General features: G+C 43.9%; 1 protein-coding gene across 2 annotated transcripts in view; it reads left to right on the forward strand.

Moving 5' to 3' along the window:
- The window catches only part of tbrg4 (transforming growth factor beta regulator 4), a 53,474-nt gene that overhangs the window by 23,611 nt on the left and 15,287 nt on the right, over positions 1–14,576 (forward strand). For both annotated transcript variants that reach the window (XM_072468156.1, XM_072468157.1), the window contains exons 6-8: positions 6,070–6,180; positions 8,826–8,970; positions 11,816–12,061. In XM_072468156.1, the coding sequence (XP_072324257.1) occupies positions 6,070–6,180; positions 8,826–8,970; positions 11,816–12,061 (502 nt within the window). The remainder of the gene's footprint in view (positions 1–6,069; positions 6,181–8,825; positions 8,971–11,815; positions 12,062–14,576) is intronic.

The following is a 14,576-nucleotide window of genomic DNA, read 5'->3' on the forward strand; positions in this document are numbered from 1 at the left end:
CCTTAAAAGACTCCCACATTTCAAATGTGGATTTACCCTTAAAACAGCTGCTCCAAATCCACATTCCCTAGCTCCTGCCGAATTTTGTTATACTTGGCCTTTCCCCAATTTAGCACTCTTCCTTTAGGACCACACTCGTCTTTGTCCATGAGTATTCCAAAACTTACGGAATTGTGATCGCTATTCCCAAAGTAATCACCGACTGAAACTTCAACCACCTGGCTGGGATCATTCCCCAATACCAGGTCCAGTATGGCCCCTTCCCGAGTTGGACTATTTACATACTGCTCTAAAAAACTCTCCTGGACGCTCCTTACAAATTCTGCTCCATCTACGCCTCCAACACTACATGAGTCCCATTCAATGCTGGGGAAGTTAAAATCTCCCATCACGACCACCCTATTGCTCCTACATTTTTCTATAATCTGTCTACATATTTGTACCTCTACTTCACGCTCGCTTTTGGGAGGCCTGTAGTAAAGTCCCAACAATGTTACTGCACCCTTCCTATTTCTTAGCTCTACCCATATTGCCTCAGTGCTCGAATCCTCCATCGTGCCCTCCTTAATCACAGCTGTGATATCATCTCTGACCAGTAATCCAACTCCTCCACCCCTTTTAACTCCCTCTCTATCCCTCCTGAAGCATCTATATCCTGGGATAGTTAATTGCCAGTCTTGCCCTTCCCTCAACCAAGTCTCAGTAATACCAATAACATCATATTCCCAGGTATTAATCCAAGCCCTAAATTCATCTGCCTTACCTACTACACTTCTCGCATTGAAACAAATGCACCTCAGATGACCGGTCCCTTTGCGTTCATCATCTCTTCCCTGTCTACTCTTCCCCTTAGTCACATTGAGTTTATTATCTAGTACCTTACTGGCTTTAGTTGCTGCCTCTTTACTGACCTCTAACTTCCTAATCTGGTTCCCATCCCCCTGCCACATTAGTTTAAAACCTCCCCAACAGTGTTAGCAAAAGCACCCCCTAGGACATTGGTTCCAGTCCTGCCCAGGTTTGGACCATCTGATTTGTAATGATCCCACCGCCCCCAGAACCGGTTCCAATGTCCCAAAAATCTAAACCCCTCCCTCCTGCACCATCTCTCAAGCCACGTATTCATTCTGACTATTCTTGAATTTCTACTCTGATTGTCTCGTGGCACTGGTAGCAATCCTGAGATTACTACCTTTGAGGTCCTACTTTTTAACTTATCTCCTAACTCCCTAAATTCTGATTGTAGGACCTCATCCCATTTTTTACCTATATCATTGGTGCCTATATGCACCATGACAACTGGCTGTTCATCCTCCCCCTTCAGTATGTCCTGCAGCCGATCTGAGACATCCCTGACCCGTGCACCCGGGAGGCAACATACCATTCGGGAGTCTCGTTTTCGACCACAGAAATGCCTGTCTACTCCCCTTACGATTGAATCCCCTATGACTATAGCCCTGCCAGTCTTTTTCCCGCCCTTCTGTGCAGCAGAGCCAGCCACGGTGCCATGAGCCTGGCTACTACTGCCTTCTGGTGAGTCATCTCCCCCAACAGTATCCAAAACGGTATACCTGTTTTAGAAGGAGATGACCACAGGGGACACCTGCACTGCCTTCCTGCTCTTTCTCTGCCTTTTGGTCATTCCCTCACCAATCCTAATCTGCAGTGTGACCAACTCACTGAACGTGCTGTCCACGACCTCAGCATTGCGGATGCTCCAAAGTGAGTCCATCCGCAGCTCCAGAGCCGTCATGCGGTCTAACAGGAGCTGCAGCTGAACACACTTCCCGCACATGAAGGAGTCAGGGGCATCGGCCGCGTCCCTGAACTCCTACATTGAGCACGAGGAGCATAACACGGGTCTGGGATCTCCTGCCATTTTTACACTTTACCTTAACTGATTACAATTATAATATCAATAATGAATAAGTGAAAGGAATAAAGATTTTACTTACCAATCACAATACTTACCAATACACGAAGAGTTAAATTTCTCCCAGCTACTACTAATTGGAGCACTTCCCTTACCAGCCAATCAGGTCACTGCTTTGCTGTGATGTCCCTCTTCAAAGTAAGTTTTTAAAGAGGAAAACCTACCTTCCCGACAGACCCCTGGCCACTGCTCCCGCCGAAAACCTGAAGGCCACTTCTCCGGCAGCTGTATTCCCACCGCTCTTCTCGCGCTCTTTTATCCTGTGTCCCCGCCATGCTCCTCACGCTCTTTTATCCTGTGTCCCTGCCGCTCTCCTTGCGCTCTTTTATCCTGTGTTCCCGCCTCTCTCCTCGCGCTCTTTTATCCTGTGTCCCCGCTGCTCTCCTCACTGAGTCCCCACCGCTCTCCTCGCGCTCCTCTCTACTGCCCTCTGCTGGATGCTTGCCTTGACTTGAATGCACTGATGCAAATTTTCCCCGCAACAGCCAATCAGCAGCTCCTCTCTGCTGCCCTCTGCTGGATGCTTGCCTTGACTTGAACACCTAGGGTGTCTTGCTCAGCTACACTTTCTGGATGCAGTGACCGCAATGCACTGATGCTAATTTTCCCTGCAACAGCCAATCAGCAGCTCCTCTCTACTGCCCTCTGCTGGAGCAGAGGGTGGAGCAATGAAGAGCCTACTCCTCCTATTTTCTATGTTTCTATAACTTGAAACCACAAATTCCTGCCAATCAGCAGCTCCTCTCTACTGCCCTCTGCTGGAGCAAATGGTGGAGCAATGAAGAGCCTACTCCTGCTCCTATTTTCTATGTTTCTATAACTTGAAACCACAAATTCCTGTCTTGCGTGTTTAGATTTTAGATAGGAAAATAAATTCTTCAATCAACCCCAATCTCTGCTCCCTGCTGAATCTTTACATGCAAATGCAGAAGATGCAACACCACCTCCTTTTCCATTGTCCAGAGCACGATCACTTTTTCCTGGTGAAATAGCAATCTACTTGTACTTTTTCATTTTAGTATATTATATTAACTGCTAGTGACGCAGTCTCCTCTAGATGGGAGACCAAACGTAGATTGGGTGACCGCTTTGAGGAATGTTCAGTTCGAAAATGTGACGCAAACATCCATATGTGTGCCATTTTAATTCTATGCTTTAGATATCCTTTATTCCACTCCCCTCTTGACCTCTCTGTCATCGGCCCCATATATTATTCCAATGAAGCTCAACGGAAGTGAGAGGAACAGTGCCTCATCTTTCACTTACAAATTTTTCAGCTGTCTGGAATCAACATTGAATTCAGCCACTTCAGATCACAACTTCTGGTTCCATTTTCTTCAGGCATGTTGCTAATGATTCTGCTATGGCCATTTATACCTCCGGTAGATCACCTTTTTCTTGTACCAATATCATCCCGTTTGCCTTTCACTCTCATTCCTTTAGTCATTTAATGTCCCCATCCTATCATAGAACTTCCCTTTTGTTCTTCCTTCTATCCTTTTCCTGCCTGTGTATTTGTTTAAAAACTGCTACCTCTATTACGTAACTTTTCCTAGTACTGATGAGAGGTTATCAACCTGAAGCATTAACTTCTCCACAAATGCTGCCAAATTTGCTGAAGGTTTTCAGCAGTTTTTGTTTTTATTACACATTTTCAGCAACTGCAGTATTTTACTTTTGCAAATTCTGTCGCAAACATCTATCCTTTAGCGAGGGAGATTGGGACAAGAAAGTGCATTCTGTGAGGTGGCCAATTGCCTCTCTCTCTCGCTCGCTCTCTCTCTCACACATGCACCCGTTGATTGGTCAACCACATCTTTGGTTATTGATTTTTTTTAATGGCCATTTTTATGCTTTACTGGTTAATACAACAGACGAGACCCTCCAGCTGGTCATGACGGCGGGCTCTTGTGGTCATGTCGATGGCGCACCTCCACCGCGGGTTTCCCGGCGGGTGTATTCTGTTGGAAATTCTTGACAGCGACAGCACCAGAAGATCCTGCCCCCGGCCACCGGCGGGCCACCTCCTGCCGCTGAGAAATGTGCTGCGGGGACCCAGAGGATCTCGCCAGAAATCTCATTCCGAAGTTTTAATCTGAAATTCACCACCATTGTCAATTCAGGGATTGAAGAGAAATAAACTTGTTCCTGTCTGGAGTGAACCGTTATGTTCAAAGGGAAGATTACTCAAATCGGATTAAGACATGGAGGGGGAATTTTAAAAAATAACAGTTTAATAATTTCTTAGAGTAAGTCTCCCTCTTTTATTCATGCCATTCATTAATGTCAGATTAAGACACAGAATGTAATGTAACCCAAGTGCATTAATAACTTTTGCTAATGCTTTTCTATTTCTTTAAAACAAAACTGCTAAATAAAGCAAATGGAGATATGAACATATGTAGAATATAATGTAAACAAAAGTGAGTTGCAGGCAGGGATCTAATCCAGCGATATCAATGGTTTCTGTGCAGAATAAAGGATATCTAAAGTAAGTTGCATGTTGACATTTTCTCAGATGTTTATAACACAGAATGGATAGATGGATAGTCAGGAGTGAGTTACTGGCTGGAAGCCAATTGAGGAATTTGGGTAGTATATATATAGATGGATATATGGTAGTGAGTTACAAATTAAATTGAGCAAGTTAAATCAGAAGTTCATCAAGAGGTGGCAATGGCCATATTTTTTATATGTACATTAGATGCATATATTTAATATACATCTTGAGTTCTCTGCCTGAAAACAGGTCCACTCTCCAAAGAAGTAGGTCACAAATCCACCCCAGCTGGAACGGGGATTGAACCCGTGCTGTTGGCATCAATCTGATCCACACCTGCTGTCCAGTCAACAGAACCAACCGGGCCCAAATGAGTCTGAGTTGATGTGGCAACACACACGTTTATATGCATGTTGGAGCCTGAAGCTATGGACGGTGATGATAGAGGCTCCAATTTCTTTCCATTACAAGGCTGACCAGGAATTTCTCCTGCTGTTATTGCCTGTGTTGGAAGATTTGCAAAATGATACTTACCCTGTTTGGCCATGTTATGACATAACTTCCTTGACCATCATGAAGTGGAACTTGAACCCGAAGCTTCTGGCCCAGAGGCAGGGACACTACTCTCTGTGCAGAGGACCTCTGTAGTAGAGATTCTATATATGCAGCCATTTTCATGGAATTATAGAATCTACAGCACGGAGACAGGCCTTTCGCCCAAACTGGTCCATGCCAACTAAAATGCCCATCTAAGCTAATCCCATTTGCCTGCATTTGGCCCATATCCTTCTAACCCTTTCCTATCCATATATCTGTCCAAATGCCTTTTAAATGTTGTCAATGTCCCTGCCTCAACCACTTCCTGCGGCAGCTCATTCCACATACGTACCACCCTCTGTGTAAAAATGTTGCTTCTCAGGTTCCCATTAATTCTTTCCCCTCTTAACTTAAACCTTGCCCTCTAGTTCTCGATTCCCCAACCCTGGGAAAAACACTTGAGTGCATTCACCTTATCCATGCCTCTCATGATCTTGTACGCCTCTATAAGATCACCCCTCAGCCTTCTATGCTCCAAAGAAAAAAGTAATAGCCTGTCCAATCCCTCCCTATAACTCAGTCCCTTGAATCCTGGCACAATCCTTGTAAATCTCTTCTGTATTCTCTCCAGTTTAATAACATCTTTCCTGTAACAAGATGGTCAAATCTGAACACAAAACTCCAGGTGCGGCCTCAGCAACGTCCTGTACAACTGCAACATAACTTTTCAACTTATATACTCAGTGCCCTGACTGATGAAGGCCAGCATGCCAAAAGGCTTCTTCACTGTCCTATCTACCTGTGACTCCACCTTTAGAGAACTGTGCACCTGAACTCCAAAGCCCCTCAGTTCCACAATACTCCCGAAGGTCCTACCATTCACTGTGAAAGTCCAACCTTGATTTGACTTTCCAAAATTCAACACCTCACATTTATCTGTATTGAACTCCATTTGCCATTTCTCGGCCCACTTCCCCAGCTGATTAAGAGCCTCACTGTCTACAATACCACCTATTTTAGTGTCGTCTGCAAACTTACTGATCATGCCTTTTCAAGAAGCTAAAAAAGGTATATTAACATCTTTTGTTTTCTTATACAGTATGTACTTGAGCATTGTGACCAGATGACTGGGGTGCAACTCTGTAACATTATTATGGCCTTCGCTCGTCTCAATTATCAGCCAACGATAGGAGATGCCTTCTATGCTAAGGTAGGAATGATGATAATTGGTAGAGAAGAATGGGAATACTCTCTCTGTATCAATCATGACTCTGTAGTAGCATTCTCACCTGAGTCACAGGGTTAATATATTAATGTGGAGTATAATAGGATGGGGTTGTAAAACTGGTATTGCACACCATTGGCAGTTTCAGTTAACGTTACCCCCATGTTGTCAGCTAGGATTGCTGCAATTGTTTTCTTGGGTACAGGAGTAGGGTATTACTCTTTGAGCTTGTTCCACCATTCAGTTGGATTGCAACTTATAATCTTTATTATTGTCACAAGTAGGCTTACATTTACACTGCAATGAAGTTACTGTGATAATCCCCTAGTCACCACACTCTGGCGCCTGTTCGGGTACACTGAGGGAGAATTCAGAATGTCCAATTCACCTAACAAGCACGTCTTTTGTGACTTGGGGGAGGAAACCGGAGCAACCGGAGAAAACCTACACAGACATGGGGAGAACGTGCAGACTCCGCACAGACGGTGACCAAAGCCAGGAATTGAACCCGGGTGCCTGGCGCTGTGGAGCAACAGTACAAACCACTGTGCCATCGTGCCGCCAACCTTGATCCAAACCTTGGTTATACTTACCTGCCTTAGCCCCATATCCTTTAATACCCTCACCTAACAAAAATGTCATGATCTCAGTCTTGAATGCTACATAATCTTTTCAGGGGAGGCAGTGGCGCAGTGGCATTGTCGCTGGACTAGTAGTCCAGAGACCCAAAGTCATGCTCTGGAGACCTGTGTTCGAATCCTGCCATGGCAGAGTGAAATTTGAATTCAATAAAAATCTGGAATTAAAAGTCTAATGATGACCATAAAACCATTGTCGATTGTCGTAAAAACCCATCTGGTTCACTAATGTCCTTTAAGGGAGGAAATCTATCGTCTTTACCTGTTCTGGCCTGCATGTGACTCCAGATCCACAGCAATGTGGTTGACTCATTTATGCCCTCAGGGATGAGCAATAAATGCTGGTCCAGCTAGCGACACCCACATCCCATGAACGATTTAAAAAACAGGTAACGAATTCTGGATTTCTGCAACCTTTTGTTTGAAAGCCTGTTTCCTGACTTTGCTACTGGATTACATTTTTTAATTATTTCTCCTTATTCTTAATTCCCTCATTAGATAAAATAATTTCTTTATATCCTATTAAATACTTTTTAAAAACATTTCAATGAGATCTCACCTCAATCTTCTTCACTCGGGCAGATGAGCCAAAACCTGTCATCATGATTCAAACCTCTTGAGTACCGGTGCAATTCTGGTGAACCTGTGATGCACTTTCACAGCCAATTATCATTCCTGAGATGTGGTGCCCAGAACTGAATGCTGTACTCCAGATAGCATGGCCAAAGTTCTGTACAATATAACTTCCTCCCCTTTGCATTCCGGTCTTCTGAGACAAATGTCAATATTCCTTTAGCCGTTTCGATTACTTTTTATACCTGCTAGTTTTGAATGATTTCTGCATTTGAGCTCCCAAATATCTCCCCTCCAGTTCCTATTTTCTCATTAGGAAATACTCCCAATTGATCTTCCTCTAGTCCAAAGTAAATGGCCTCAATGTTTTATCCTCTCCCGGGAGGTGGAATGACAAAATCGACTCTTAATTGCATATCTCATCATGATAATACTGTGAGCAATTTTGGGCCCCACACCTCAGGAAGGACATACTGGCACTGGAGTGGGTCCAGCAGAGATTCACACGGATGATCCCAGGAATGGTAGGCCTAACATACGACGAACGTCTGAGGATCCTGGGATTATATTCATTGGAGTTTAGGAGGTTGAGGGGAGATCTAATAGAAACTTACAAGATAATGAATGGCTTATATAGGGTGGACGTAGGGATGTTGTTTCCATTAGCAGGGGAGACTAGGACCCGGGGGCACAGCCTTAGAATAAAAGGGAGTCACTTTAGAACAGAGATGAGGAGAAATTTCTTCAGCCAGAGAGTGGTGGGTCTGTGGAATTCATTGCCACAGAGGGCGGTGGAGGCCGGGACGTTGAGTGTCTTTAAGACAGAAGTTGATAAATTCTTGATTTCTCGAGGAATTAAGGGCTATGGAGAGAGAGCGGGTAAATGGAGTTGAAATCAGCCATGATTGAATGGTGGAGTGGACTCGATGGGCCAAATGGCCTTACTTCCGCTCCTATGTCTTATGGTCTTATATCTGCAGTCTGGACTCGCCCATGAAGAACAGCCACTTGGGTACGGTACCAGTCGGCAGCTGACACCTGGATAAGGAAAGCAGGAAAGGTGAAGGAGAAGAAAGTAATTCATCCAAAATGCAAGCCCTTAGACCCATTAAGACCATAAGACATAGGAGCAGAATTAGGCCATTTGGCCCATCAAGCCTGCTCCACCATTCAATCATGGCTGATATGTTTCTCATCCCCATTCTTCTGCTTTCTCGTCATAACCGATGATTCCCTAATTAATCAGTAACCTCGTTATTTAAGAAGGCAGGAAGAGAATGGAGAACTACAGAATTGTTAGTTTGGTGTTAGTAGGCAAAATGTTAGAATTAGCCTTACATTAGATGCAGTTGGGATTATCAGTAGGTATTTGTCAACTAATGTATCATTTTTATTTAAATATCCTTTTTTATTCTGCAGATTCATGAAAAACTAAGCAGTGCACTGATGGAGATGAATCCATTCCTGCTGGTTGATCTAGTCTGGTCTCTCTGTATATTGCAGCAAGTTAACCCTTTTTACCTCAGTCAAGTACTTGATCGCCATTTCTTCCAAAGACTTACAGGTATGCCTTTTATTTTGACTAGATAGATTCATAGAGTTTTACAGCACAGAAAGAGGTCCTTCGGCCCATCGTGTCTGCTCCGGCCATCTAACACCTGTCTATTCTAACCCCATTTTCCAGCACTTGGTCTGTTGTCTTGTATGCTATGGCATTTCAAGTACTCGCCTAAATGCTTCTTAAATGTTGTGAGGGTTCCCACCTTTACCGTCCTTTGAGGCAATGAGTTCCAGATTCCCACCACCCTCTGGGTGAGAAAGTGTTTCCTCAAATCTCCTCTAAATCTCCTGCTCCTCACCTTCAATCTATGCCCTCTGGTTATTGACCCCCCTTCTAAAGGGAAATGTTTCTTCCTATCTCCTCAATCTATGTCCTTCATAATTTTGTACACCTCAATCAGGTCTCCCCTCAGCCTCTTTTCTCTAAGGAGAACAACCCCAGCCTAACCAGGCTCTCTTCAAAGCTGAAAGGCTCCAGACCAGGTAACATCCTGGTGAATATCCTCTGCACCCTTTCTAGTGCAATCGTGGTTTTGTATGGTAATGTTTAGCTACCCGCATATATTAGTTCACATCGCACCACAGGAAATTGACCGAGTCTGATAATTTGTGGGCTGGCACCCAAACAATGACTGTGGAAATTGCTGGATTACTATAAAAGTCTAACTGCCTCACTAAGATATAAGATAATATATATAGTAGCAGAATTAGGCCATTTGGCCCATCGGGCCTGCACCACCATTCTATCATCGCTGATATGTACCTCATCTGCTACCTACAATGTTACAGGCCAAGAGCTGGATTGCAAAATAAGCCAGAGCATCTCCTCCCTAGAACACATCACCTAGGAGTGGGAGTCGGCAATTTAGTATCCCGAGACTAACACCCTCAGTATGATCATGGCTGATCCCATCCTGGCCTCAACTCCACCGTCCTGCCCATTCTCCATAACCCTTCAACAAAATACCAATTAAAAATTTGTCTAACTCCTCCTTAAATTTACTCACTGTCCCTGCATCCAACGCACTCGGGTAGCAAATTCCACAGATTCACAACCCTTTGGGAGAAGTAGTTTATCCTCAAATCAATTTTAAATTTGCTATTTTATTCTTATTCTAAGGTTATGACCACTCGTTTTAGAATGTCCCACAAGAGGAAGCATCAGCTCCACGTCTACTTTATCCATACCTTTTAGCATCTTGTACACCTCAATTAGATCTCCCCTCATTCTTCTAAACTCGAGAGAGTATAGGCCTACACTGTTCAATCTCTTCTGATACGACAAACCCCTCATCTCTGGAATCAATCTAGTGAACTTCCTCTGAACTGCCTCCAATGTCACTACATCTTTCCTCAAATAAGTGGATCAAAACAACACAATATTCCAGGTGCGATCTTACCAATGCCTAGTATAATTGCAACAACACTTCCTTACCTTTATACTCAATTCCTTTTGCTATAAATGCCAATATTCCATTTGCTTTTCGTATTATCTGCTGCACTGCATGCTTGTTTTCTGTGACTCATGCACGAGGACACCCAGATCCCTCTGCATCGGAGCATCCCGAAGTCTCTCCCTATTTTGATAATACGTTTCTTTTCCATTTATTTGACCAAAATGCATGAGCTCACACTTATCTACGTTAAACTCCTTCTGCCACATTTTGGCCCACTCTCCTAACCTATCTATATCCATTTGTAAGGTTCTGATTTCCTCATTTCAAGTAACTGTCCCACCTACTTTTGTGTCATCTGCAAATTGGGCTAGAGAACCTTCTATCCCAGTATCCAAGTCATTAATATAGATTGTAAATAGCTGGAGCCTAAGGACCGAACCCTGTGGCACCCCATTAGTTACATCTCGCCATCCAGAAAAAGACCCATTTATCCCGACTCTCTGTCTCCTGCCCGTCAGCCAGTCTTCTATCCAAGCTAATAAGTTACCCCTAATCCCATGTGATCTCACCTTGTGAATTAACCTTCTGTGCGGCACCTTATCAAACGCCTTCCGGAAGTCCAGATATGCTACATCCACATTATCCACTTGTTAGATCTTCGAAGAACTCAAGCAAATGAGTTAAACATGATTTGCCCTTCATAAAACCATGCTAACTCTGATGTTGGTCAAGGAAGAGAACATGCCACCCTTACCTGGTATGGGCCTGCATATGCTTCTGTTTCCACAATTAATTGGTCATTGCTGTTTTGTGCAGATCGACTACGATCTTTGGCTACAACACAGCAATGACTGCACTTCAAAAGTAAATTATTGGCTGTGACAAGTGAATAGGAGTGCTTTTGCTTTAAATAATTAAATAAGGCTAGCAAGCCGTTTGCTCAATCACAACCACTTACCACCTTCCATGGGTAACGAGTGATGGGAATTAAATGGAGCCTCGCCAGTTTTGTCCATATCCTGAGAACAAATAGCATTTTTTCCTGCTGTCTTGTTGGCCCAAGCTAAACATAACATGCGCTCATAATCCAGACCCAGTGCTAAGTCAGCGTGTATTATCATCAGATGAATTATTAAACCAAGCCCCGTTTAACATAAATATCCTCCATTTAAAGAGCAAGGAGTCAACATTCTTCCCTCAACCAATAACACCAAAGCCATGAAATTGTTGTCATCTGTGGCATATTGCTCATTGAAAGCTAGCTGATGTATTTGCCTACCAAATATGAGTGACTACACTACAAAGGCAATTTGTTGTGTGCATCACCTTTTGAATGGTTCCGGATATATATCAGCTACATACTGCAATCGGATCTCCAGGTACAGGAACTGTTACATGGTGGGACTGGTGAAGTGGCCATTGCTAATATCTTTCTTTGTTTCCTCTTGCCAGAAGGGACCCAGACACAGAAAGGTGTGAACTACAAGCTGAAGTTGATACATGTCAACACTACAGCCCAGCTCGAGTGCTCTGACTATAGCGGTCCCTATTTACCAACTGACTGCCTGGATTCCTGGACGTCAGTGACTAAGAAGCCAAGTCCGCTGGGTAGTGGCGTGCGTGAGGCATTGCAAACTGTTCTTGGAGGCCAGGCCAAGTGTCGCTGCGGTGTCGAGACTGTGTATGGCTGGGTGATTGGTAAGTCAGTAAAATTGTAGATGGTTACCTTTCTGCCCCCCCGTCAGTTGTTCTCTTGAACATTTTTGGGGCTATGCATCCAGTGATTTTTTTATTTTATTCGTTTACGGGATGTGGGCATTGCTAGCCAGACCAGCATTTATTGCCCACTCCTAATTTCCGTTGAGATTGTGGTGAACTCTCTTGAACCGCTGCAGTCCCTGAAGTGTAGGTGCTGTTAGGGAGGAGGTATACCTACAGTGCTGTTAAGGAGCAAATGCCAGGATTTACCCCAGCGACAGTGAAGGAACGGCGATATATTTCCAAGTCAGGATGGCGAGTGGCTTGGTGGGGAACGTCAGGGTGGTGGTGTTCCCATGTATCTTCCGCCCTTGTCCTTCTAGATGGTATTGGTCATGGGTTTGGAAGGTGCTGCTTAAGGAACCTTGGTGAGATCCTGCAGTGCATCTTGTAGATGGTTGCCATTGTTCATCCGTGGTGGAAGGAGTGAATGTTTGTGGAAGGGGTAATAATCTAGCTGGCTATTTTGTCCAGGATGATGTCGAGCTTCTTGAGTATTGTTGGAGCTGCACTCATCCAGGCAAGTGGAGAGTATTCCATTACACTTCTGACTTGTGCCTGTTGTTGGAGATGGCCATTGCCTGGCACTTGTGTGGCATGGATGTGATTTGTCACTTGTCCAGGTCCTGTTGCATTTGGACATGGACTGCTTCAGTGACACTAATTGACCTCCTGTACTTGATCCAAATGGCAGTTCTTCACTTGTGTGCCTGCACCATGAATGTCGGCAAACTGTTTGGTCTAGCTGGGCACTGCAGTCAAGCCGGATCCTGCACTCAATAAATCAGTATCCACAAACACAGCAGGAGTCACTATTTAACATTTAGAGATGCAGTGCTTGAATGACTCTCCCTTTCAAAACTCAATAAAGTCATAAAACAGCACTATTGTTGTTCCTGGGTGTTCGTTCATAGAATCCCTACAGTGCAAAAGGAGGCCATTCAGCCCATTGAGTCTGCACCGATCCTCCGAAAGAGCACCCTTCCTAAGCTCACTTCTCTGCCCTGTCCCCGTAACCCACCTTAAGTTTGGACACTAAGGGGCAATTTAGTATGGCCAATCCACCTCATCAGCACATCTTTGGATTGTGGGAGGAAACTGGAGCACCTGGAGGTAACCCATGCAGATTTGGGGAGAATGTACAAACTCCACATAGTCACCCAAGGCCGGAACTGAACCAGGGTCCCTGGTGCTGTGAGGAAGCGGTGACAACCATTGTGCCACCATGCCGGTTGAGGAAACATTTACCTAGTTTATCAAAAATAGATTAATTGGTCATTGCTGCTTGAGATGCAGCATGCAATACTCCAAGTAACTTTTTGTTGATGGATTATTATTGATTGAATAATTCTGAAATCAAAGGTGATTTATACCCCCATGCATTCAGTGCAACTTTTAAAAATCAGTATTTTGACTCTGTTCTGACCACATCAATATCAGTGATTTACAGCACAGAAGGACATTTGAGCCATTGCGTATGTGCCAACTCTACTAGAGCAATCCAGATCTATTCCAACATAAATTTGCTGACTCACAAGCACAGTAGCAAAACAGTTTTGTGTTATCCCTGGTGTCTTCCTTTAACATGATGTAAAGAGAGGGATATAAACTAAAGATCAGCAGCGAAAGGATAAAGCAATATATCAGGAGACTTTTGGCATAAGGTCACCAGTATAGGGAATGTACATCTTCTCCTGCCCTCCCCTTTCAGCAATCTGAAGAGCCTGTTCCCTTGACGATGCCACGATCCACTCCTCAGTCACTCCTAATACTCCCTCACTTCACGACCTTTCTGTTCAAGCAAGGCGATACAATACCTCTTCCCCCTTTTTACCATTCGAGGCCTCAAGCACTCCTTCTAAGTGAAGTACAGTTTATCTGTACTTCTTTTTTTAAAAAATATTTTATTGAAAATTTTTGGCCAACCATCACAGTACATTGTGTATCCTTTACACAGTAATATAACAATATAAATAACAATGGCCAGTTTTATAAACAAGAAATAAATAATATATAAACAAAAACAAAAGCAAAACTAAATGGCAACTGCCTTGTCCCAGATAAATATTCTCCAAAAATATGTTTTAACAGTCCAATATACAATTATCTATAACAACAACCTATACATATTATACTTATATACTTATATATTAACATCCCTGAGAATCCCTCTGGTTCCTCCCCCCCCCCCCCCCCCCCGCCCCCCCTGGGCTGCTGCTGCTGTCTTCTTCTTTTCTCTTTTGGATTAGGAGAGCTAAGAGAGGGCATGAACAATCTTTGGCGGGTAGGATCAAGGAAAACCCCAAGGCCTTTTACACATATGTGAGAAATATGAGAATGACTAGAGCGAGGGTAGGTCCGATCAAGGACAGTAGCGGGAGATTGTGTATTGAGTCTGAAGAGATAGGAGAGGTCTTGAAAGAGTACTTTTCTTTAGTATTTACAAATGAGAGGG

This window comes from Scyliorhinus torazame, chromosome 11, assembly GCF_047496885.1.
Source record: "Scyliorhinus torazame isolate Kashiwa2021f chromosome 11, sScyTor2.1, whole genome shotgun sequence".
Lineage (NCBI taxonomy): Eukaryota > Metazoa > Chordata > Chondrichthyes > Carcharhiniformes > Scyliorhinidae > Scyliorhinus > Scyliorhinus torazame.